The 26,384-nt window shown below is 49.3% G+C and overlaps 1 protein-coding gene across 1 annotated transcript in view; it reads right to left on the bottom strand.

Moving 5' to 3' along the window:
* Window positions 1–3,531: 3,531 nt before the first annotated feature.
* The window catches only part of IGFBP2 (insulin like growth factor binding protein 2), a 30,305-nt gene continuing 7,452 nt past the window's right edge, over window positions 3,532–26,384 (bottom strand). Inside the window, exons 2-4 of the mRNA XM_055290582.2 lie at window positions 7,504–7,733; window positions 6,284–6,424; window positions 3,532–4,028 (exon numbers count right to left, since the gene is read on the bottom strand). Of these exons, the coding sequence (XP_055146557.1) occupies window positions 3,864–4,028; window positions 6,284–6,424; window positions 7,504–7,733 (536 nt within the window). The 3' untranslated portion in view covers window positions 3,532–3,863. The remainder of the gene's footprint in view (window positions 4,029–6,283; window positions 6,425–7,503; window positions 7,734–26,384) is intronic.

The raw sequence follows: 26,384 nt of genomic DNA, 5'->3' as shown, positions 1-26,384 counted from the left end.
AGACACCTTCCCTGACACCAGACTTAACTATTCCTCCTAACTTGCCCCACATCCCCTACTGGAGGGGTACTGCCATCCATGGAGGGCCATCTTTGGGTTTCGGGGCTGTTTCCTTCCACAAGAATCTCAGCCCTTCAGGACAAAGGCCGTAATCTTCTTCATCTTCATCATCTTCATAGCCTGACATCCTAACACTGAGCCAGGGATACAGTGAGAGTTACTTTTTTTTTTTTTTTTTTTGTGATGGAGTCTCACTCTGTTGCCCAGGCTGGAGTGCAGTGGCGCAATCTCAGCTCACTGAAACCTCCGCCCCCCAGGTTCAAGTGATTCTCCTGCCTCAGCCTCCCAAGTAGCTGGGATTACAGGCACCCACCACTGAGTCCAGCTAATTTTTGTATTTTTAGTAGAGATGGGGTTTCACCACGTTGGCCAGGCTGGTCTTGAACTCCTGACCTCGGGTGATCCACCAGCCTTGGCCTCCCAAAGTGCTGGGATTCCAGGCGTAAGCCACCATGCCAGGCCGAGAGCTACATTTAGGCAGCACTTACCATGTGACAGAAATGATTTTATATTCTCAAAGCAAATCTTTGAGATAGAAACTATCCCAATATTTAAAGAGGAAGTAAATGAGATTCACAGAGGTTAGAAATATGTCCAAAGACACATAACTCAAGAGAGTCTGATTCTGTTCAAAGACTACCTCGCCTCCACGGTCACGCTTTTAACCACCACATCTTATTATGTAGCTAGTATTCAAGACACATCGAACAGATTCAGGGATGACAGTGGTGACTGTCCAAACATAGAGAGCATAAGAAGAGGGATAGCCCTGTGGGCATGACCCATGCAGTCACACAAGGCTGACACTTGGTTTAATGTTCTGCTATTTCTGTCTTGACATTCTTAATAATTTCTGAATAAGGGACTTCATATTTTTATTTTGCCCTGGATCCTATAAATGAAGTCAACCAGTCCCCCATAAGAACCACACAGGAAGCAAGTTTCAATGCAGACTCCCAGGCCCCTCCCCGAGCTTCTAACTCAGGGGATCTGGGATAGGGCCAGTGGTAACAAGGTCTCCAGCTGACTCCTTCTGGACCACCCCTCTTCAATGCAACAGACTCTCCAAGGCCCGATGTATGCTCAGCTGCAGTTCCGCATGCTGCCACACAGTGGCAGTATAGCCCCGGTGTTTGCTTAACGTTTAACGAGGCACGGTTAGTTCCAGGTGAGAGATGTGCTTGACATCTTCAAGATCCCTGCCCAGCCAGCCATCTTCCCACATGGATGCAATGATGCTTCCTCTCGGCAAAGGTTTCTAGGTTGTACTGCACATCAGTGAGTGTGCTTCCTGCAGCTAGAGCCACAGCAGAGGTGCCGCTCACCCACTCACCCATAAAAGCTACCTCTTTTTTGTCGGGGGTACAAGAGCACTAAGGGTAATGGAGGGGAAATGGGCAATGAGGTTGTGGCATCCTCAGAAGCCCTCTGCAAAAGTTCAAAGAATGGACAAGGTGGCAGACCTGGGGCGTGAGGTCTGGCAAACAGCTGACCCAACAATGGCCCCATAGTAACTCCTCCCGTTTTATACAGTCCTATAGTTTTCAAAGCACCTTCACATCTAGTCTCACACTGATTCCACCCTGCTATTTAAAGCTGATAACATCCCCAATAGACAGATGAGGAAAACAGGCTCAGAGAAGGTGGAAGGCGTAGCCCCAGGCAATGGAAAACGAAGTGGTGGGAAAGGATCCAAGCCCAGGTGTCCTGACTCAGGCCTTTTTCTTGCCTTCTCCCTCCCTGGTCCACAATCACCATGGAACCTAAGAAAGGAAAAAGACCCTGCCTGGGCTCCGTGGCAGACCAGTTACATCAGAATGTCTGAAGCTGAGGTACTGGCATCAGTTTTTGTTTTAGGTGCCGCCGTCGAGTCAAATGTTCACCGAGGTTGAGAAACACCAGGCTTCCCAAGAGGGCAGGCACGGGCTGCTCCACCCAGGGATAGCAGCTCCACCTGGGGACAGCAGCCCGGGTGCTGACTGCTCTTTGCAGCAACTCAGAGGGCAGGGGGAAGGGCCAGCTGCAGCACACATGCGCCGAATGAAACACACATGCGCCGAATGAAAGACAATCAGACGCCATGCAGGGACTGCTGAGCTTCAGGCCCCAGGTCCATCCAGTGCCCAGAGCCCTCTAGGCCCTCTCCAAGCGTCCCACCTGCTTCCACCAACGGGGCCAGTATAACTCAGGGGTGGGTGGCTGCCACGCGCTGGAGTTAGGGGTCCCCAGACCCAGGGCAGGAGAGTTTGGGCACTTCTGGGGACCTTTTCCTCATCTGTAAAGTGTAACTAACAATAGTGCCTGTTTCACGGATGCACAAGGATCCGCTGAATGAATACTTTTGGGGCAGTGGCCAAGTGCTGGCCTTGGCCTGCTGCAGCCTAGAACACACCCTCCTGGCAGGGCTCCATCTATTCTTGGGGATCTGGTTTTCCTGCACTCCAAGAAAGCTGTCTTGCATTCCAGCTACACTTATGTCACACCTGGTAAAGGGCCTGCCATCCCTCCGCCTCCCCACACTCACCAGATGGAAGGTCCGGAAGGTAGTGGATTGGGCCAGGCCCCTGGGGAGCCCCTCCTCTGTGGGAAGGGATCAGACTCCAGCCACAGGAGAGGGGAGTGACAGGAGAGACCAGGTCCTGGGCCACGTACCGAGGAAGGTTAGGGGGCAGGGACCGTGGGCCTCAAATGGTGAGCTTTCTCCCCCCATGGCCCATTGCAAAGCAGGGGTGGGGGTGCATAAGCCCCCTGGAATTCACTGGAGTTGAGAGGCCAGCAGAACAGAGTGGCAGATGTAGGTGAGCCCTGATGTGGAACTCTGCTGAGGAAACAGGCCACATTCTGTGCCTCCTTCCACAGTCCCTCAGCCTGCACACCTTGACACACTCACAGCCCTTTGTTTCAATTGATATTTGCTGGTCTGGAGACCAAATCCCTTGGGCCCCTTAGAGCGCAGCACCTGAATTCTCAGTGGTGTCATCTTTATGAATAAGCCAGTTAACCACAGCCCTACTCCCTTTCTTAGGGGGCTGAGCGGAAATGTCTCACGCTGGGCAGGAGGGAGCCTCCTTTATTTCAGGGGCCAGACGACAACAATCCCAACGTTTCCTGTTCCTTATCTCCCACTGCAGTGTTATCTGAAGGTGGGAGGGAGGAAGCCGGACCCACGCTCCACATCTCCCCTGACCCCCACCCCGTGACTCATCCTGCCCCTGTACAGCGCCAGGCAGGGGCCGCATGGGGGCAGAAGCCTCACCTGGGAGTCCTGGGGCTGCACTGGAGGGTTTGATCTGGATTCAGGAGGTTCCCATTCCTTCTTATTGCCATTTCATGAGTGGGAAACGGAGACAGGGCCTTTCCCATTTTCCTAGGAGCCAGGGGCAAAGCTGGATGCTGGCGGGAAGGCCAACCTAGGCCAGGCTCCGCATCTCTCCCTGGAAGACCCCAAAGACTCAGGCAAAAGACACACACTTTACTTTTCCTTCCTTTAATCTTATGCAAAAGGGACACAGGGGTTCAAAAATAAAAATTTCTCTTCCCCCTCCCCAAACCTGTACCCCAGCTCCCCGACCACAACCCCCTTCCTCCCCCCGGGGAAAGCAAGAAGGAGCAGGTGTGGCATCTGTAGCTGGGAAGAGAGAGGCCGGGGAGGTGCCAAGCTCGGTGCTGGTCTCTTTCCAAATATAAATACGTGTGTCAGAACTGGAAAATCCTCCAGCACCCACCACCCAAGCACTCTCCGTTTTCTGCCGGTGTTTGGAGAGGGGCGGGGGCGGGGGCGCCAGGCACCGGCTGGCTGCGGTCTACTGCATCCGCTGGGTGTGCACCCCGCGAGCCTCCTGCTGCTCATTGTAGAAGAGATGACACTCAGGGTCCCCCCGGATGGTGGGGGCTCCCTGGATCAGCTTCCCGGTGTTGGGGTTCACACACCAGCACTCCCCACGCTGCCCGTTCAGAGACATTTTGCACTGGGGAGAGAGGAGAAGAGCATGGAGGAGCCCGCAGCCAGCAACTTTCCTTCCCTCCCTCAACCCGGCGTCCACTGAGCAGCCACCCCTTGCAGCTACCCACGCGCTGCCGGGTGGAGCTTCGCAACTTCAAATATGCGCCAGGGAACCTTGATAAGATGCAGATTCCCATGCAGTAGATCCCTGGAGAGCTGGAAATTCTGCAGGGCTAGCGAGCTCCAAGCATGATGCTGATGCTGCCCGCCCAGGGACCCCTCTGATTAGCAAGGCCATTCAGGACACCCGAAGATGAAAAGACTCAGTCCCCAGCCTCAAGGAGGTCCCATCCAGTGGGGGGGACCCAGCATACTGAAGCTTAGTCATAGTGTCAGGTGAAAAACCTCATGTTTGCAATCCAAATCAGTGTGTGCCAGGCACTGTGTGAGCAAAAGACACACTGCTCGTTCAGTTTCTAACAAATATAGTCATTTAATCCTCACAACCACTTTGTGAATTAGATGCCATTATTATCCCTGGTTTACAGATGATAAAACTGAAGCACAGATGGGCTAAGCAACGTGCCCAAGGTCACACAGTTGGTAAGAAGCACAGCTGAGATGGAAGCCAGGCATTCCCACTCCAAGGCCTCTGTTTTATGCATAAGCTAACTACTCCTGCAAATCACATTAGTTACCTAAAGGTGCAGCAGACAGCCTGTTTTCCATGAGAAGTGATCGAGACTTTTTCTTCTGAGCTCCAAATGGAGTTAGCCGGCTTACATTTAGAGGGCATGTACACAAATAGCCTTTAATATTAAACTAATATTTAGAGTGTCAAGGTGCCTGGATGGTGAAGGGGGTGGAGAGGTGAGACCCCCTAAGCCATCAGCAGAGCCCTGTTCCCATCTCCTGGCTTCACACACCCACACTTTAGGTCAGCCCAGACTGCCATTAGAACCACCAGGGTAGCTTTATAAAAATCCCAATGCCCAGCCAGGTGTGGTGGCTCACGCCCGTAATCCCAGCACTTTGGGAGGTTGAGGTGGGTGGATCACCCGAGGTCAGGAGTTCAAGACCAGCCTGGCCAACATGGTAAACCCCATCTCTACTAAAAATACAAAAATTAGCCAGGCATGGTGGCAGGCACCTGTAATCCCAGCTACTCAGGAGGCTGAGGCAGGAGAATTGCTTGAATACGGCAGGCAGAGGTTGCAGTGAGCTGAGATCGCGCCACTGCACTCCAGCCTGGGAGACAAGGGCGAGACTCCATCTCAAAAAAAAAAAAAAAAGTATGTTACAGGGAAAATATTGCATATGCACACTGACTGTTAAAATGTATATGAACAGAAGGTGGAAAGAGGAGGGAGAAGGGCTCCTGAGTGGTTTACTTAAACTTCATTTCCTCCAACGTATTTACAATAGTGTTCTAGATGGCTTTTTTTTTTTTTTTTTTTTTTTTTTTTTGAGATGGAGTCTCGCTCTGTCGCCCAGGCTGGAGTGCAGTGGCGCAATCTCGGCTCACTGCAAGCTCCGCCTCCCGGGTTCACGCCATTCTCCTGCCTCAGCCTCTCCGAGTAGCTGGGACTACAGGCGCCCACCACCACGCCCGGCTAATTTTTTGTATTTTTAGTAGAGACGGGGTTTCACCATGGTCTCGATCTCCTGACCTCGTGATTCGCCCGCCTTGGCCTCCCAAAGTGCTGGGATTACAAGCGTGAGCCACCGCGCCCGGCCTCTAGATGGCTTTTCAGAATCTTTCCAACGGCATTTCTCCATCCCTGACTCTTCATTCCCTGAGATACTTCGAAACCATGAAGACAACTTGGCCAGTGGTTGAAATCAATGATGGTGGGAGTGTAGGTCGCAGATTATCAGCCTCACCTGAGGCTTGTTAGAGCTGCAAACCTGACCTACCACATGGCAATTTGGGGGCGGGCCCAGGAAGAGCTCCAGGTGATGTCAATGTCCGATCAAAGCGAAGATGCTTGGTTTAAGCCACTTCCCTTCTCCAAGAGCCTCCTCCCAACCTGGACTCCAAGTGAGGCTGGTGGGTGGCTGGGCAAGTGGAGCCAGCAACTGACCCATCGGAGGCAGGGAGAAAAGCTGCACCCTCCCTGGCCTGGCAGCTGGCATCCCAATCCCCACGGTGACATGAGTCTGAGTCTCTCACTCAGCTCAGACCTCAGAGGATTACAGACAGGTGAGGGAGAAACAAGGCACCTCTGGGGCCCAGGGCTGAGGAGGAGCTGCTCTGGCCCAGGCTGGCACCATGCTCACCTGTTTGAGGTTGTACAGGCCATGCTTGTCACAGTTGGGGATGTGCAGGGAGTAGAGGTGCTCCAGAGGCCCCCGCTCGTCCGGAAGGCGCATGGTGGAGATCCGCTCCAGGACCTGGTCCAGTTCCTGCTGGCAGGGAGTCTGCACGCACACACAGCAGGGGACGCCCGCAGTGAGGACAGCAGGCCCATGAAGCACGTGCCAGACGCAAGCTCAGGGAGAAGCTGCTGCATGGGGAGGGGACTTCCCCATGGTCACACAGCCAGCAAGGGGCACAGGGACTTCTGACAGCCTGCCCGGGGATCTCCCTGCCATGCTGGGTGCCCAACCCCAGCCCCTAAAGAAAATTGTATGGATGGGAATGTTCACTCCTCTCCTTATTCTGTGACCGTGGCTTTCATGTGTCAGAATGGGCTCTACCTCCAAATATCCATCCAAGTGGCTGTCTCCAGAGTCTCTATGCCCCTGCCCCATGCCCAAGCTCCATTTCTTTCCATAAAACCAACCAGGGCCGGGACCCAAGATGGCAGAGCTGGGCAGGAAAGAGGAGAGGGGGTAGTTCAGTGAGGGAAGCATGTGGCAACAAGACTGACTGAGTTTCAGGCCAGGCGCAGTGGCTGGCGCCTGTAATCCCAGCGCTTTGGGAGGCCGAGGTGGGAGGATTGCTTGAGTCCAGGAGTTTGAGTTTGAGACCAGCCTGGACAACACAGTGAGACCCCCATTTCCACACAAAAATACACAATTGGCCAGGTGTGGTGGGGCACGCCTATAGTTGCAGCTGCTCAGGTGGCTGAGGAAGGAGGATGACTTGAGCCCAGGAGTTGGAGGCAGCAGTGAGGCGTGATGGCGCTACTACACCCCAGCCTGGGCAACAGAGTGAGACCCCATCTCAGAGGAAGGAAAAAAAAAAAAAGTAAGCAAGTTTCAGGGACTCTGTCTTCATCTCTGGGATTCATTTTCTGTGTCTATGTTCCAAAACCATACAAAAATGTGAAGGTTTTAGAAGGAAAGAACATCAAGAAACCACAGGTCCAATCTATTTCACAGCCAGAGATACTGATTGCCCCAAAGGTCACTATGTTCCACAACTGTTTGTGGACAGAAAAGTGCTTTGCCTACAGGTCACACCAGACGAGGGTCTTATTGGGATACCCTCCTCCAGCTGAGACCCCACTTTCCTTGTCCTCCCACCCCTTCCACCAGACCTGACCCTCACTGACCCTGGCAGGGGGCGGTCGCAGCTTCTTGGGCTCCTCCAGGCCGAGGTGATGTTTGCCACCCTTGCCCATCTGCCGGTGCTGCTCAGTGACCTTCTCCCGGAACACGGCCAGCTCCTTCATACCCGACTTGAGGGGCTTCCGGCCAGCACTGCCTCCCCCGCCCAACATGTTCATGGTGCTGTCCACGTGGTTCTCCACCAGGCCTCCTTCCGACTGGTCATCGCCATTGTCTGCCGAGAGAGGAAGGGAAGAAGAGCTCCAGGTCCGGTTTCCCAGAGAGACGTGCCCTCCAGGAGCCACCTGGACCGTAACGATGATGAGGGTGGAGATGACGCGTGGCTAATGAGTGCTGATGGCCTGTCAGGGCCCGTGCTGAGCAATTTACATGGATGATCAATTTCAGCTTCACCTTAACTCTTAGGTGGGTACTACTATCACCCTCCCCAACTTTCAGAGATGGAGAATTTGAGGCTCACAGAGGTCAGTTACTTGAGCAAGATCACAAATCTGAAAAGTGATGGATTCAGGATTTGAAATCAGGCTGTCTGGCTCTAGAAGAACGATAGGGACCCTCTTACAAGGCTGGGGCAGAACAGAGGCGCACAGAGGGATGAATGCATTCGAAAGGCCCTGACCATGGAATGGGTTTAAGTCCTTTCTGGGACCCCCCAAATTCTCCCACTATAACCCCCAGTTTAAAGTTCTTCATTTGTGGTCTGGAAGAGCACGAATTAGTTGAGTTTTTTATAACTCGTGCCACAGACATCACTGGGCTGCAGCATGTATGGCAAAGGAGTGAGAAGGTGGAAGGCCACGTCGCCACCCAGAACCTGGTCCCAGCATCCCCCTGCTGTCACTTTGCACTTGCCCACCTGGCCCCGCCTTAGGTCCCATAGTGCTGCTCCAAGGCAGCTACAGCTCTGCCCCACTGACATTCCCTCGTTCCCAAGTCTGTCTGTGCAGCCCACCCCCCAACCCCATTATACTGAGAGCCCCAAGAACAGGAACTATGACTCCTTCGACTTCATAGCTTCAGCTTCTGCAGGGCATGAAGCTTTGTGATGTCTGTCCAAGAAGCATCCATTAAGTCTCCTTATACTTTCTTCAACCTTTTGTATGCACAGCCTAGGTGAAGGAGGCCTTGAAAACAGCTCCAGCCTGCCACAGTCTCACTCTGGCTGAGGCACGTCCAGCCAAAGGAGGCAGAGAGGATCTGAATCGCAAGGCAGAGCTGTAACCAGGAGACAAGCCCCGGCAAGCTCCAGAAGGGCAGGGCCTCACACCACCCAGCCCCAGCCCCAGCCCCAGCCCCTTGGAGATACAACAAACAGCCCCAGACCATCCCACTCAGAGCTGCTCTCCTGCAGGTCCCAACAAGATCTGGGTGGGTGCAGAGGGGTGTTTTTCAACCAATCTTGCACATTTTCTCTTCCCCATTAATGCACCTTCAAAAACTTACAGCCCTTAGAACACAAATGAATGACTCTTAGAGTAATTCTATACAAGAGTATTCACTCACTCACCAACTAAGGGAGGGGGCGCCTCTTCCATGCCAGGGACAGCAGCGGGTGCTGGCATTCCAGCAGCACTTGCTGTCAAGGCGTGCCCAGCATAGGCCCCAGCATATGGGACATTTGATGGGGGTTGCCCCTGTCCTTTCCCCTCCCTCCGAGCCTGATAACTAGTCAGTCTTCACTTGTTATGCAGCAGCTTCCTTTAGAAGCCAGCACGCTGTCCCCAGGGTAGCAGCTCTGGTTAAAGGGGTGTAGTCGGGTTAAATCCCAGCTCTGCCATTTTCTATATCAGCTGCATGTGTTCTCCCCACACAGACCCTCTCTGTGCCTCTACTTTCTTAACTATAAGTTGCTGGATAATAACAGTTCTTTCTTCATAGAGCTGTTGAGAGTATGATGAAAAAAAAGCAGTCAAAAGACGACTTAGGCCGGGTGCGGTGGCTCACGCCTGTAATCCCAGCACTTTGGGAGGCTGAGGCATGTGGATCACTTGAGGTCAGGAATTCAAGACCAGCCTGGCCAACATGGTGAAACCCCATCTCTGCCAAAAATACAAAAAAATTAGCCGGGTGTGGTGGCACACACCTGTAATCCCAGCTACTCAGAAGGGTGAGGCAGGACAATCGCTTGAACCCAGGAGGTGGAGTTTGCAGTGAGCTGAGATCACACCATTGTACTCCAGCCTGGGCGACAGAGCAAGACACTGCCTCAAAAATAAATAATTAAATAAATAAATAAAAGACGACTTGGAGCTCAGAAATTCTATATCCATGTTGCTGGCGGTTATTACGTTGATGATGATGACAATGACGAATGCCCCAGTTATCTACTACTTCAGCAGCATGAAACCCAACCAAGAACAGGGAAACCAAGGAAAATAAGCTCTGAACATCCTGATAGCTGTTACCATGGCTGAGCATGTTTAAATGTTGGCACTTTCTACTCAAGATGAGGGGAGAATCATCCCGTGAGGAACCTCAAGACAGTTCACAACAGTTCTGCTCCAGGAAGCCTGGCTTCTGGATGTCTGGTTTCCAAGGCCGCCATAGAAGAAAGTCAACAATATTGAAGGGACAAAGAAGGAATACATGTGGACGGTAGCAAGAAGGATCAAATGGCAGAGAGAAAAGAGGACACTAAGAAAACAAAACATACAAACTCCGGGTACCTTTTGTGTGTGGCAAACAATGAATGCCACACCCCTCAATGAACCCTGGGGATTTCCATGTCTTCTAGCCCAAAACAAGAATTATGTTGATGATGATGAGCTTGGGACATCAAAAAGGGGAGGGAAATAAAATTCTACCTATTCATCATTTTAAAAGACTTTTATCCAAAATTGTTGAACTTCAGAAAAAAAAAATTGCAATGTTTAAATGTATAAACCTCTGAAACCTGGAAAATCCTTTTATTTAGAATGGTTATTCCCACAGGGGCTCTGGGGAGCCTCGGTTGTACCATAAATGAAGCCAGCACAGATTAAATTGTTCCAGCGGCCTGGCAGCCCAGCACCACCGACAGGAAAAGGCCGATTTAGCGTGCGCCTCCAGGCTAGGTTGGAGTCCTGCTCCACCATGTCTAATCAGACCCAGGCACCAGCCCGCAGCTTTCCTCATCCATCCTGCCCTGCCCTCTGTGCTCCTCCACATGGAGAGCAGCAGACACCCAGGGGCCCAGAGAGGCAGGCTGAGTGAGTCCCCCTGCTCAGCTGCCTGCCAGGTTCCCAAGAACAGGGACACTGAGTCACCCCATCGTGCGGCAGATTTCTTCAGTGCCACCAGGTCCGCACCCTCCTAGAAGAGCCCCCCTTCCCTCTTCAGATGGACCCCAGAGGTCAGGAACAAAAGGGTGAAAGAGAAAGGCCAGGGAAAGTCTGAGATCAGACAAACCTGGACAACAAACAGAAGAGGTCAGGTTCAGTCAACTTTCCATCTCAACACTAACCTCTAACGCAGCACACAGACGCCGTGCAGTGCACGCACTCATCCCCAGCCTCCCTGCCTCCACCCCGCTGCCCTTCCCAGACACGAAGTGGGGCACCTCCAGTTTGCCCTCATCCGAACCCTTGGTACCTGAGATCACCCTTGGCATCACCCTGCTTACTGCACCCTACCCAGCTTTGTGCCCACAGAGGCAGGAAGGATATCTGGAGACCTCGACACCGCATTCTGCTCACAGGGTGTTAGAGAAGACAGGGGCTCTGGGAGTCTGCTGGTACTGCACCCTGCCACCATTTCTGGAACTCTCCACTCTGTGGACATGAAGTCTGTGATGCTCAGAGGCTCACCTGGCTCTGCCCTTTTGGGAACTGGCTTGGGTGAAGGCAGCCAGTCTCTATTATGGCTGTAACGACACGTTGTCTGGTTGGAGACAGGAAAGGCAGCTCATGTGTAGCTCTATCCAGCAGCTTCTGGAAAGGCTCCGCTCACCCGAACTCAATGTCTGGAACATCCAGTGTACTCCAGATGTTGGGCAGCATTCCTGGCCTCTACCCACCAGAAACCAGTAGCACCCTCCCCAGGTTGGAACAACAAAAAATGTGTCTTCATTCGTTGCCAAATGGCCCCAGAGAGGCAAAATCGCCCAGGGTGAGAATCACTGTTCTGGAGTCAGGCTTTTAGCCCAAGACCTGGAAGTTGATAGCCCATTTGCTGAAATGGCTCCAGGCCCCATATAAAGCAAATATTCCGCATCCACAGCTAAGACTCCTCCACTACCCTTCCATCTGCAGCCACACTAGTCCACAGTTTCTTGGGGGCAGGGCACAGGGTCTTCCCTGGGCCTCCCAGAGGACTTTCAGCCTGCAGCTCCCCCTCTTCACTAAGCCCTCTTGTACCACAGTGGCCAAAGAACCATCCCTTGGCTGCGTCCCAGAGGTCAATCCAACATTAATCCTCAGAAGAAGGCCCTCTGCAATCTCTGGAAACACATTTGAAAAAGGAGAGGGGCACACACAGATAAATGTGCATTTGGGCCTGAAGGCACCAGGCAGGGCCAACTTGTCCATTAGGCTCTGGAGGCATCGTGCCTAGGATGTATTTTGATTTCTATTAACATCAGAAAAAAAAATAACTTTTAGGTTAAAAATTCTTAATATATAATATTAATACATTTGCATTTATTAAACAAGTTATAAAATACAGTTTTTTGATTTTTTTTTTGTTTTTTGAGACAGTCTCCCTCTGTCACCCAGGCTGGAGTGCAGTGGCACGATCTCGGCTCACTGCAACCTCCACCTCCCGGGTTTGAGCAATTCTCCTGCCTCAGCTTCTCGAGTAGCTGGAACTACAAGCATGCATCACCATGCGTGGCTAATTTTTGTATTTTTAGTAGAGACGGGATTTCACCATGTTGGCCAGGCTGGTCTTGAACTCCTTGCCACAGGAGGCCCACCTTGGTCTCCCAAAGTGCTGGGATTATAGGCATGAGCCACCACACCTGACCTTATTAGTCCATTTTCACACTGCTATAAAGAACTGCCCGAGACTGGGTAATTTATAAAGGAAAGAGCTTTAATTGACTCACAGTTCAGCATGACTGGGGAGGCCTCAGGAAACTCACAATCGTGGTAGAAGGCGAAGGGGAAGCAAGGCACCTTCTTCACAAGGTGGCAGGAAGAAGTGCCAGGCGAAGCGGGAAAGAGCCCCTTATAAAACCATCAGATCTCATGAGAACTCACTCGCTATCACGAGAACAACATGGGGGACCCACCCCCATGATTCAGCTGCATCCACCTGATCTCTCCCTTGACACGTGGGGATTATGGGGATTACAATTCAAGATGACATTTGGGTGGGGACACAAAGCCTAACTATATCACCTTGTCTCTGCTAAAAATAAAAAAAATAGGCAGACATGGTGGTGCACACCTGTGGTCCCAGCTACCTGGGAGGCTGAGGTGGGAAATTACTTGAGCCCAGGGGTTAGAGGCTGCATGATCATGATCATGTGAGCCATGATCATGCCACTGCACTCCAGCCTGGGTGACAGAGTGAGCCCCTGTCTCAAAAATGAAAAATAATAATTTTTAAATTTTAAAAATATATGTTTTTACAGAAGGGCCCACAGAGGCAGTGTCCAGGGCCCACAGATGCCATATGCAGCCCTGGCTCCAGGTCCCAGGAGGCTGGGGTCAAGTTGGCAGTGTTCCTCCAGGAGGACAAAGTTGATTTCCTGTCCTGAGATGTCCCAAACTCTCTGAGGTGAAGGTCAAGTTTGCCCACCCTCACAGAGGCCACCTGGATTCAAGGGTATGTTTTATTCCATTTCTTTATTGATCTCAGCAGTGCCAACAAACATGCCAATAAGATGAAGAAATCCACAGGCCTGGTTTGCTGATGCAAGGTCTTTTAAAGATGGTTTAACAAGACCATGCATCAGCATCTGTTTCTTTCTCTGGAACAGGCTTCTGGACTCAAATCCAGTGGCCAGATCTGAACTCCACATCTTGAAGAAGAAGCCCAGGGAAGGGAAATGAAAGAGTTGACCGGGCAGAGATCAGAAAGCATTGTAGGCTGAGAAGAGCCTGCATTCCTTGTTACTGTTCCCAGCCAAGAGATTCAAATCCCAAAATCTAACTGCCAGAGTTGGAATTCAAGCTTTTACTACTGAGCTGTGCAGCACCAGACAAGTTCCTTACGCTCTCTGTGCTTCCATTGTTCATCTGTAAAAAGAGGACAAACAGTATGCACCTCCTATGGGCCACTGGGAGGATCCAAAGAGATGCAGCCTGCATCTACAGTGAGGGCCTGGCACACAGTAGGCACACATGGGGTTAGCTCTTAGCCACTTCCATTTCCTGCCTACCAGGAAAGTACCCACATAGCGCCCCTCCTCCCCTCAGTCAGACAAGGGCATCATCATACGTTACCAAGTTCTTCCCATATATTCTCTTATAGGCTGCAGGAACAATCCACAGGAAAACATTCCAGATGTCGAACTCCAGCTAGAGATGGAATTTGCCCTCAGAACAAAAATACCAAGTTGTATTTTTTTTCTGCCTAAGAGAGTTAAGTTCAGAATAATATTTATTAAGCAACCACTTATGTATGCAACTCCACAGGCTCTGGTGCAAAGGTCACTATAAGAAATGGTTCTTAGCAACCCAAATGACATCAATGGAAAAGGCTCATGGGCTTAGAAATGGTTGATAGAAACCTCCAAGGCCCCTGAAGAGACTTTCCCTGTAGATTAGTAAGCATTAGCTCTTCTCCCCTACATAGCACCTGGGGAAATGGGTCAACACAGAAGCAAGGGATTTCACATATAGAAGGTCAAGCTTTTCCAAAGAGAAGTCAGGGAGATGACAGACAACCCCAGAGCCATTAGTGAGGGGCCTGAAGGGCAGGGGAGAACTCCCACCCCTGCCTTGGGTAGATTGCCACACCTTTCTACCTAAGACCCCTAGAGGGGAGCTGGAGATGAGGAAGGCAGATGGGATGAAAAGAAATGGATCATTGTCCCATTTTACAGATGGCAAACCTGAGCCCAGATGGACTACCATCTGAATTCACAGGAGCAAACACAACCTCTCTGCCGTATCAGCAGTTCTTCACAATTATCATGGGGTCCCTACATTGTCTTTTGGCCCACCCTTACTAATTTAGCCAAGGAGAGCAGCTGGAAGCTGACAGCCCAAGAGAAAGAGCCTTTATTGTTCACTTCTATGCATTCATACTCAGGTTTTCAGACTTAATTTTGGCACAGCCCATTTTTCCAATGTAATCCTGTTTGTTGCATCAATGATCTTACTCAACAAATCAAACTCTTGTGTTTGACAGAAACAGACTCCCATAAAATCTCATTTTCTCCTAGCACAATGTTCTGACCTCAGTGCTCTATTTGGAAATTGGTGATTCCTGATCTAAGAGAGACCTTAAAAAGCTTTCTTAGGAAACTAAGCCCCAAGAATCTAAAAGCACCTCCCTGGTCCTTCCTCCTCAGAGTGTGTGGCCTCGGTCCTTATCCAGACCTGGTGAGGAAATAAGACCTTTTCCCTACCTAGAACAATCACATCTTCCTAACAGCTCAGTGTGTCTCCCTTCTTTTTTCTTTTCTTTATTCTGAAGAAAGACTTACCATTTTCCAGCCTTCTCCTCCTAGCTCATGATTATCTTAAAATCTAAGAGCAGGGTTGAGGAAGAGGAGGACCACAGAGATGATCTAAGCCAACCCTGAACCTGTCATTCCTCCAATGGACTCACCTCTTGCAACAGGTAATAGCATTCCAAGCCTTTCAAGAGTTAATTCTGAGTAATGGGCCAGGGGAATGAAGGTTGGCTGCAGCTTCCTGGTTCCACCCTAGCTGGGCAGAAAACTCACATGACTCCGTCCTTGTTAATTTCTCCCAAAAGGCACTTAGCCTTGACATATGTTGGGCAACAGAATAAATACTAACCACCATCCTCCTCCCCCTGCTCTCTAGACAACTCCACTAATATCCATTGCAGTGGACGATTCATTAACAAACTGGAATGAGCAATGAACACCAGCAGTCGAGAACCCTGAATGCCAGTGCTGCCCCTTGAGATTCACTCACGAGTCAGAACCTTTAACCTCTCTGAGCTCTAATTTCTCAAGTCTGAAAAATGATATTAACAATTGTGCCAAGGGGCGGGGCACGGTGGCTCACGCCTGTAATCCTAGCATTTTGGGAGGCCGAGGCAGGCAGATCACCTGAGGTCGGGAGTTCGAGACCAGCTTGATAAACATGGAGTAACCCTGTCTCTACTAAAAATACATAAAAATTAGCCAGGCATGGTGGTGCATGCCTGTAATCTCAGCTACTCGGGAGGCTGAGCAGGAGAATCGCTTGAACCCAGGAAGCGGAGGTTGCAGTGAGCCAAGATCGCGCCATTGCACTCCAGCCTGGGCAATAAGAGCGAAGCTCGGTCTCGAAAAAAAAAAAAACAATTCTGCTAAAATGATGGCTGCTGTTAAACAGGACATGGTATTTTTACCCCTGACAGCCCAAGAAACTCTCACTGTGGCCAAAACCAAGCTTTAGAAAAAAATGTGTGGTGGCCAGGCATGGTGGCTCATGCCTGTAATCCCAGCACTTTGGGAGGCTGAGGTGGGCGGGTCATTTGAGGCCAGGAGTTCAAGACCAGCCTGGCCAACATAGCAAAAACCTGTCTCTACCAAAAATACAAAAATTAGCTGGGCGTGGTGGCACATGCCTGAGGTCTCAGCTACTTGAGAGGCTGAGGCACAAGAATCGCTTAAACCCAGGAGGCGGAGTTCACTTCTTGAAGTGAGCCAAGATTGCACCACTGCACTCCAGCCTGGGCAACAAAGCAAGACCTTGTCTCAAAAAAAAAAAAAAAAGAAATGTGTGGACAATCAATTTCTTGAATGGGTAAATAAAAGGTATATCTGCCATGTGAGGGGAAGGCTAGGTGATGTCTGATCTGTAGAACAGCCAAATGCATGGAAAAAAATGATTCATGAGAGAGTTCTGCAATATGATCTATTGCATATTTCTTCTAAAGCTTGGTTTTGATTTTATAAATTTTATACATTGCTAAATATCAAAGCTCTCTGCCATTTGATGGAAGTCCTTAAGCAAGAATGAATTTGCCTAAATTACTTTAACTTTGTTTACAGAATTTAGGGGGAGGGACAAAAGGAAGGAGGCCAGGCAGTAGCTCATAATCACCAAGCATGTTCAGTTGAGACAGGGCTCATAAACACGCCAGCACATACAAGAAACAGCTTTTGTTGGAGTGAATTCGAAGCCAGTCCTCTTTGTATGGCTGATGGTGGTCACCAAACTCCATCTAGCATGTGGCCACTATGTTCAATAGCACAGCCTACCAACAGGCTGGGATTAGTAATTCAGGCCATGCTGGAGGTAGGGAGGGAGGCAGAAGTTAAGAAAGAGGAAGGTAAAATGGGGGTTCTATTTGTTACTTTTTTAGCTAAAGTTTAACCTGAAGTCCTGAGACTTTGTGGGTGAGTGACACTGTTTATGTGTCTTCCCCTGACTTTTTTTTTCAAAAGGTCAGAGGGAGCAGTGGCCTCTCACACTGGAATTCTGAATAGTGTGCACAGATGTCTGTCGCAGTACAGGCTGGCACTCAGGACACATTCCAGCTTAGTTAATGACATCCCCCCAACTGGTCCATCTATCTCCTAAGGACACCCAGCTTCATTCACTGTAAACTCCCTTCCTATTCCTTCTCACCCGCTGAGCCCTTCCTTCCTGCAAGGGAGCCAGCCATGCAACACCTGACATCCTTCCATCCTTCAGCAACAGACCAGTCACTTCTGAGCATGGTTTTCCAACAGGTGGTCCCTCCTCTCCCAGTTTCCTTTGTGGTAGTAAATGACTGCAAACAGCCTTCTCAGATGTTTCAGATCCACAAGTCCCCTAGGTTATAAGATCACACGAGTGCAAGAACTAGCCTTTCTCTTCTGAGAATCATCTCCCTCCACCTGCAGCTACCACAGGCCAATCACCCAGCTGAGTGCTGAAGAGCTCAGTGACCTCTGTTGACTAGCAAGCCCAAGAGGCACAGGCCACTGCCCTTCCATGGTGACAGAACACCTACAAGAGATGATGCACCACCAAGGGAGGGCAGAGAGCCCCCACCTGGCTGATGAATCCCCTCCACGTCAAACCATGATGCAAACTTTTTTGGATTTCCTTTGGAGCACCAGCTTTTGGGTTCGAAGGCTTGGCCAAGCAGTCCTAGTGTGGGAGGAAGGACTGAGGTTCGATCCTGACTTCGCCACCACCCCTGGGATTCTGAGTGATGCTAAGCAGGGTGTTGAACTTGTGCAGGTGTCAGCGTACTCATCTGTAAATTCAGGGAATTAGACCCAGTCAGAGGTTCCCAAACATAGCTCTTCATCAGAAATCATCTGACGAGCTTGCTAAAAATAAGAGCCCTGGACCCCAGCCCCAGAAAGTCAGAGGCAAGGACTAAGGAATCTGTATGTTGAATGATACCTCTCCTCTCAAGCTCTGGCATTGCCAGGCCCCCATGCCTTTGTGATTCTCTCTGTTCTGTCTGAGTTTCCTGAAGAACTTCCTGGTGAGGAGAGAACAATGCCTCTTCTTTTCAAGAGAGGTGGTCTCGGGTACAAGCTTTGCAGAGACACAGCCTTGTGAGCTCATCCACTCATGAGTTTGTAAACAGACACCTATGCTTGCTTGGATATATGCAGAGGGGCCTCTCCTGGCCAGGCGTCATGGAGGTTTCTAGAGTATGCCCTCATGCTGCCGTCTCATCTCGGGCTCCCCCCGAGTGAGCAGAAACAGCACAGCCTCTCCAGAGCCTCCCTGCCTGTGCACTCTCCAAAGGGCTCCTTTATAAACATCAGGGTCATTCCTGGAATTGCAAAGACCTGGGGAGGGTCAGGGCTGAGGCAGACAGTTTGAGAAAACAAAAACATGCTCAAATTCAGCCAAGGTCCCTGGGGCCCCATGAGCCAAGCTGTCCTTGAAGAGCCAGAGAAATTGATATCAAGATGGCAAACAGCACTATCAGCTTTCACTCCTTTCCATGGGTCCCAAACATTTCTCCTCAGGTTCAACTAAAGCCATCCAGGAACCTGGCAAGGTGACCTAGTTGCTCAGGCCCAAGTGAGTAGACTGTGCTTTGATTCAAACTTGAACCAGGGACTATGGGAATGGGAAGAATGTGCCTGACCCAGCAATTCTACTTCTCTCTACATGTGCACAGGGACACATGTACAAAAATGGTCATTACAGCATTATTTGTAGTTGTAAAAACACTATTAGCACCAGATCCAAAAGTCTTTCAACAGGTGAATGGATAAATAAAACCAGTAGGGTAATACAAAGGAACAACATATAGCAGTTAAAAAGAATATCTCTGACCTATGGATGTCAATATTAGATCTCAGACACCTAATGTTAAGAGGGAAAATAAAACCTTTATGTACATTTTCAATTTATTTTCACAAAACAATTTGGACAATATTGGTCATCTATCACATATATGCATATAGATGCAATATATGCAAACATAGGCATATTAGTCATCTATCATATATATGCAAATCTGCTTAGCTAAGAAAGATAAACACTAAGTACTGCATGCTAGTGGACAAAATATCAACTGCCCACGGTTCTGGATGGTAGGCTTGTGTTATTACATTGTTTTTTGTACTTTACTGCATTTTTTAAATTTTCTTTTAAAAAAGTCACCTCTCAGGGCTGGGTGCGGTGGCTCATGCCTGTAATCTCAGCACTTTCGGAGGCCAAGGCAGGTGGATCACGAGGTCAGGAGTTCGAGACCAGCCTGGCCAATATGGTGAAACTCTGTCTCTACTAAAAATACAAAAATTAGCCAGGCATGGTGGCGCATGCCTGTAATCCCAGCTACTCGGGAGGCTGAGGCAGAAGAATCGCTTGAACCCGGGAGGTGAAGGTTGCAGTGAGCTGAGATCGCACCACTGACTCCAGCCTGGGTGACAGAGTGAGACTCTGTCTCAAAAAAAAAAAAAAAAAGTCACCTCTCACACCAACCACCCCTCATCTTCCTCATCAAGCAGAGCTATTAGTAACCTCAAGTGTCCCTGAAGCCCTGCTGGAAGAGGACCAAACAATAGTGACATGGTGGACTTCACCACCACTCTCATTGGCCAGGGCAATGATGTTACCAGGGTCACTTGTCCACCAGTCAGAACCTAGCCCTGGGCTCCTGGCCAGTTCTCTATGCCATGAAGAACTCGCAAACAAATCAGAAAGAAGACCCAAAGGTAGTTGAAGAGGGTCACAGAATTAAGAAGGGGAAGATGAGGTAATCAAGATGACTCAGGCCTGAGAACTGAAAGCCAAGGGACAAGTCCATCCTGGTGCTGCCAGAGGGTGCTGAGTGGTGGAGGTGTCCAAGGGCCAGGAAAACCCAAGGGAAGGGAAGGAGCCGTTCTGTCTCCCCAAGGACCAGAGAGAAAACAGCCTTAAACTAAAATAGGAGAGACCCAAGTTAGAAGCCATCCAAGAATTTCATAGGAAAGAACAAAACAAGTGAGAAATTGCAGATGGGAAGAAATTGCACAGACTCCCTCTGGTATAACTTAGGAGAAAGCTTTTGAGAAGGAAGAAGGATGAACGATATGGCCTCCAAGTGTCCAAAGGCCACCTGATTGCATGGATGAAAAGCACTGCCATAGGTGGGAGGATGGCTTAAGCCTGGGAGGTGGAGGTTGCAGTGAGCTGAGATGGTACAATTGCATTCCAGCCTGGGTGACAGAGCCAGACCTTGTCTCAAAAAAAAAAACAAATAAATAACGGCTGGGCGCAGTGGCTCACACCTGTAATCCCAGCACTTTGGGAGGCCGAGGTGGGCAGATCATGAGGTCAGCAAATCAAGACCATCCTGGCTAACATGGTGAAACCCTGTCTCTACTAAAAAATACAAAAAATTAGCTGGGCGTGGTGGTGGGCACCTGTAGTCCCAGCTACTCAGGAGGCTGAGGCAGGAGAATGGTGCAAACCTGGGAGGCAGAGCTTGCAGTAAACCAAGATCACACGCCACTGCACTCCAGCCTGGGCACAAGAGGGGGACTCTATCTCAAAATAAAATAAATAAATAAATAAATAAATATTTTAAAAAATTTTAAAAAAGAAAAGCACTGCTGGGTAAAGTCTTCTGGTAATTTGACCCAACTTTCTTCACAGCACTCTAGCCTGAGTCCATTGCCAAAAAGCTGTAGGTCTGTGCATTTTCTTAGTCCTCCTAAGGATAGAAGCTTCCTGAAGACATAAACTTGGTCTTAGCTTCCATACAGCTTTCCATACTTACTGAATGAAGGACAGGAGAGAAGACATTCTGTGTCCTCAATTTACATTTTTGGAAGGAAGACACTGTGCTTTTTTCTTCCAAGACTGAAGAAGTAGAAGCCTGTCCAACTTGATTCTCTTACTTTCGTAACTTTATTTACCATGAAGGGACTTCATTATTTAACATCAAGCTCTTCCCAAGAGACTTAGTCAAAAGACTAAAAGAGCTACCTGTTTATTTGCATAGGATGTATATACATCTCTGCTGACTTGGTTTCTTCTTTATTCGCCTTTCTAAGATGCTTTCCTTGTCCCCCTCCAGCACAAAAAAGCATGTGTTATAAGTGGTATGACAACTGCTTTTTCATATGGTCTCCTAGCTGACACACAGCATGTACTCAATTAATGTTTACACATTAGAAAAGGTGACCATCTGATACGGTTTGGCTGTGTCCCCACCCAAATCTCACCATGAATTGTAGCTCCCACAATTCTTACATGTTGTGGGAGGGACCCAGTGGGAGGTAATTGAATCATTGGGGTAGGTCTTTCCCATGCTGTTCTCGTGGTAGTGAACAAGTCTCATGAGATCTGATGGTTTTATAAAGGGGAGTTTCCCTGCACAAGCTCTCTTGTCTGCCACCATGTGAGACGTGCCTTTCACCTTCTGCCATGATTGTGAGACCTCCCCAGCCACATGGAACTGTGAGTCTATTAAACCTCTTTCTTTTCTAAATTGCCCAGTCTTGGGTATGTCTTTATCAGCAGCGTGAAAACAGACTAATACACTATCAAAGAGCATCTAGCACTTGCCCAAGAGTACCCTGTTACGTTAACTCTTTTTCTCATTCTTCTGGCCTTTGCCTCACCATCTAGGGCCCATATCAGCAAGAGTGGTTAAGAGTCAAGAAAGGCAGTGAGCAAGTCAAGAAAGGCAGTGAGCAAGTCAAGAAAGGCAGTGAGCAAGTCAAGAAAGGCAGTGAGCAAGTCAAGAAAGGCAGTGAGCAAGTGGAACCATGAGATGGGATGGGAAGGACACATGCCTCTCCTAAGACCCACATTCAAACAATTCAGTTTCGATGATGCAATCCCACAGCCCTACTCCCATAGTGTAACAAAGGCTGAATCCTACCAACCTTTCCCACCACCCTCCCCTTCCACTGTCCTCTTCTCCATCCCCATAACTCTGCTCTCAGATATTCCAGGCCTGACAAATTGAACCCACAGCATACAAAAAGAAATTTAAAACCTGCAAAGATGTCCAGGATTGCCGGCCACTCTCAAACCAGCACAAGAAGTGTCTTGAATATAAATAAGTGTCTTTAAATAGGTCACCATGCTTTTCTCTGTCTTCAACTAAAGTTCACTAATTTTGTCTGATAGTATATCACATCAATCACCTTCCTTGGCTATGCTCTCATTGTTTAAGAGGCAGTGAACCAAACCAGAGACAACCAGCAGAGCCTCAAGTGGGAGTCCTAACTTCTGGAGAATAAATGGGACATGGTTGGTCATTAAGCTGTTGTTAGAACCACAGGCACAATGGCATCGAGGGTCATGACTGCCCCCTGGAAAACTCTCAACTATTGACTCCTCTCTGGACTCACTGAAGGCTTTCCAAAGCAAAGTGGCAGCTGTCCAGGTAAGCCACACTCAAGGGAATAAGTCACACCTGCTAACAGCATTCTTGAAATGACCAATCAGAAAACGTCCAAAAGCAGGTGTCTGCCATTCTCCTGTTCTCCTGTGTTGCAAGAATCAGAACGTGCATTACCTCATTTGATTATCTCTTGTTTCTGTGCTACGTGGCTTGCATGTTTACCTTCATTATCAAGCAGGCACATGAGGTTGATAATTTCTTATCCCCCTCACACTTGATAAATGAGCTATAGAGCTGGAAGCCAACTGCACAAAGTCATGTAGCCAGTGGCCAAAACCAAGCCCAAGTTGTTAACCAACCAGGTGGCACCTGGTCACTTGGCATCACCTAAGAAAAGACTCTCAAGCAAGACCTTTTAGCCCCAGGGCTTCATTTCTTCCCCTCCCCATCTCTATGGGACCCCCATCTTTCCCTAGAAGTAGGCTATCAGTCATGTCAGCAGCCCTAGTCAACTGCAAAAGCCTCTTTGATCCAGTAAACCTGTCCTACCCCCACCCCCTTTATCCTGCCTGACACACGTCCCGCCACTGTTGCTATAGCAACTGCTCAGCATTATCAGGAAGTCACAGGGGCAGGGCACAGGGCACAAGGGAATTCCCATTTTCATTTTGTTCTTGGCCTCGGGCATTTTAGAAAACAAGTTCACCACCCAGAGGCAACTTGGCACCTCCATCCAGAAGTGAAGACAATAGACCTAAAAGAAACTTCCTAGAGAGTTGCATAAAGGAACATTTTTGAGAAGATATGCCTTAATTACTACTTCCCAGGGAAAAGCAGCTTTTCCAAGAAGCAGTATATAATTCACTGTTTTTCTGCATGTGTGAGTCTGGTGAAATGGAGAGCTGGAAGAAGAATCTAGAGACCCAGACTACAATCTGGTCTGTGCTTGCCTTGGCAGTTGAACCTGAATGTAGCCTTGATTTCTTCATTTGTTAAGTGGAGAGAATCTCGAGGCTAAAACAGAGCTGGGGCAGGAAGTGGGAGGGGGGGGGAAATATAAAACAAACAAACAAAAAAAAAACAAAATGAGCTTTCTGGTAGAAGCAGGCAATGTCTAGAACAAAGCCATTTTGTTTATCATTGTTATATCACTTATTCTTTGAGGTGGCACCCTTTGCTTAGTGCCAATGACTGACTCTCTGCACCCTCAGAGTCCAACCTGAGTCCCTCCAGCTGAAACACCTCTCTCTTCTCAACTTCTAATAGGATGGAACACACTGAGTAGGCACAACTTCCTCCCCACCTCCCACCTACCAAGGCCTTCCGGGACTCAGTCCCCCTCTTCCCTTTGACTTCCTGGCTCAGAGAGCTCAGTTCCTTGAATGAACACAGGCTGCCACACCTTCACCGTCCTCCACTAATTAGAAACCTCCCCAGGCTTCACTAGAGGCCAACTCCACCAGGGCCTATGGGCGAATTCCACTGCCCAGCAGCTGGGGGTTTGCCAGCCCCTGCCCCCTTCTCCCCAATCTTCCCTCCTGCCCTGCCTCCCAACAGCCAGGAAGAGATGTGGGGCTGGCAGCCAGAAGGGCCCCAAGGACTGCCAAGTGTCCCTCCCCCCGCCCACAGAAAAAAGGAAAGGGAAAAATTCCTGACTACAGTTGCTCTGTATTTCTTTCCGGGAGAGCTGGCTTTTTGAGCTAAGTCTCCCTCTGAGTCTTGACTGACACCCAGGGGCTGAGCCAGCCCAGATCTTCCCTGGCTTTGTTCAGGAACAGGAGTGGCCAGAGAAGGGGGAGGGAAGAGTCAGGGGTTAGTAGCCAAGGAGGAGGAGAGGCATAGGGAGATGGTCCATTCTCCAGGAGAAGAAAAAAAAATCAACATCCCATCCAGCCTGCTCTTTGTGAGTGTGGAGGGTGGGAGCAGGTGAAATTACTCTGGAACTGAAACCAACACATTTCTCTAGACCTACTATCCCATCTGTAAAAGGGGCTTTTCCTTTCCTGCCTCCATCATGAAAGCCCTCCAAGAGTCTAAGCCAAGCTTGTCCAACCTGCAGCCCAGGAGAGCTTTGAATGTGGCCCAACACAATTTCGTAAACTTTCTTAAAACATCATGAGATTTTTTTGCAATTTTTTTTTTTCAGCTCATCAGCTATGGTTAGTGTTAGTGTATTTTATATGTGACCCAAGACAATTCTTCTTCCAAGTGGCCCAGGGAAGCCAAAAGATTGGACACCCCTGGTCTAACATGACCATCCACCCCGAATTCCCAATGGCAGTACTTTGCCTTGTCCCCAGTCCTGATTTCACCATAAGTGTATTCTGACCCTCAGAGACTCAAGCATCCGCCTTCTCTGCTTTCCTGGGGCCTTGCCTCATTAGCTGATGGAAAAGAAAGTCTTCGGCATCATTGTGCACAGACAGGCTGCCATTCAGAGGGCTTTTTGGTACCACAGATGGAATCAGACATTAGGTAGAGCCCCAGTACTCAGAAGACACTCCCCCAACCCAGCGTTTCTATGGAGAATCCACCAGCCCCTTGCAAAATGAGATGCTGCTCTCCAACTCAGGAGTAAACTCTGGAGACAATGTAGCAAGAAGACATCACTTTTTTGGAAACAGCTTCCAATTTATTTGCCAGGATCAAGTTCAGTGCATTCTGGCATCCCAGGTTCAGAGATGTGAAAGGTGCATTTTCCTGGTGCAGGAAATGGGTGGCATCGGGTGTCCTCACCGGCTTTGATGACTGCACAATTGCACACCCTTGAGCATGCCATATGTGCTAAATGTGCTAGGACCACTTGGATTAGTTAGTACTTAACTCTATTATTCTGAAGTCTGGATCCTTGCAGACTTCCCCTGGAGGGCCATCTATACAGAGAGGACCTTCCTCCACCCAGAGATGTGGCCTCAGGGATTCTCCAGAGCTCTGGACACTGACAGCCAGAAGGCTAGGTCTTCCAGCTTGGCTGGCCAGGCAAAGGAGGAACTCAGCCCTGTGTTACCTGCTTATGAGCAGCAAGGCCAGCATGAGAACCCAGGTGTCCAAGCTCTGGGGCCACCTCTGTTCCCCACAGTCCCTCCAACTCCCATTCTAGACACTGCAGAGAGAAGGTCCCATACCAAAAACAGTCAGTCCTAGATGTTAGGACATCGGATTCAAAGAGCACTGCCCAACTAATCCATTAAAAATGCAAGCCTAGCCAGGCGCGGTGGCTCACACCTGTAATCCCAGCACTTTGGGAGGCCAAGGTGGGCGGATCATGAGGTCAGGAGATCAAGACCATCCTGGCTAACACTGTGAAACCCCGTCTCTACTAAAAAATACAAAAAATTAGCCGGGTATGGTGGCGGGCGCCTGTAGTCCCAGCTACTCGGGAGGCTGAGGCAGGAGAATGGCGTGAACCTGGGAGGCGGGGCTTGCAGTGAGCCAAGATTGCGCCACTGCACTCCAGCCTGGGCGACAGAGCGAGACTCCATCTCAAAAAAAAAAAAGCAAGCCTGATTTTGCCTCCAACCATTTATGCACTGCATTTATATTGCATTTAGCAATTGCATTTATATTGCATTTAAAGTACAGTTTCATTGCCCTTTCCATAAACTGCCTCGCTACAGCCCTGTGAAAGTAGGTTGGAAAGGTATGGATATTTCCATTCATAGGTGAAGAGATGGACATCAAGTGACTCGTCACCAAAATGCAAGAGCTTAGGTTTTATATGTAGTTAATATCTTTACACACATCTGTGTAGTTGACCCAATGAAATACTATCAATTTTTGATTTATGAATAAGAAAACTGAGGCTTAGCAAGAAATCTCTTACCTTGGGTGATTAGTACATGGTAGACCACCTGGGATTTGAACCTCCAGAGAAGAGTGGCCTGCCTGACCTTTCCAGTTTGGCCTTCATTTTAAAGGCCAGCTAACTGTCAAGGAGGAGATGTCACTTGTCAAGATTGTTAAGGCAGCTAATATATACAAGAACATACTATGTGCCAGGTACTTGCCATTA

The sequence above is a fragment of the Symphalangus syndactylus genome, chromosome 8 (assembly GCF_028878055.3).
Source record: "Symphalangus syndactylus isolate Jambi chromosome 8, NHGRI_mSymSyn1-v2.1_pri, whole genome shotgun sequence".
In the NCBI taxonomy this organism is placed as follows: Eukaryota; Metazoa; Chordata; class Mammalia; order Primates; family Hylobatidae; genus Symphalangus; species Symphalangus syndactylus.
Note: the sequence above shows the minus strand (reverse complement) of the source record. Positions and strands in the feature narration are given on the sequence as shown.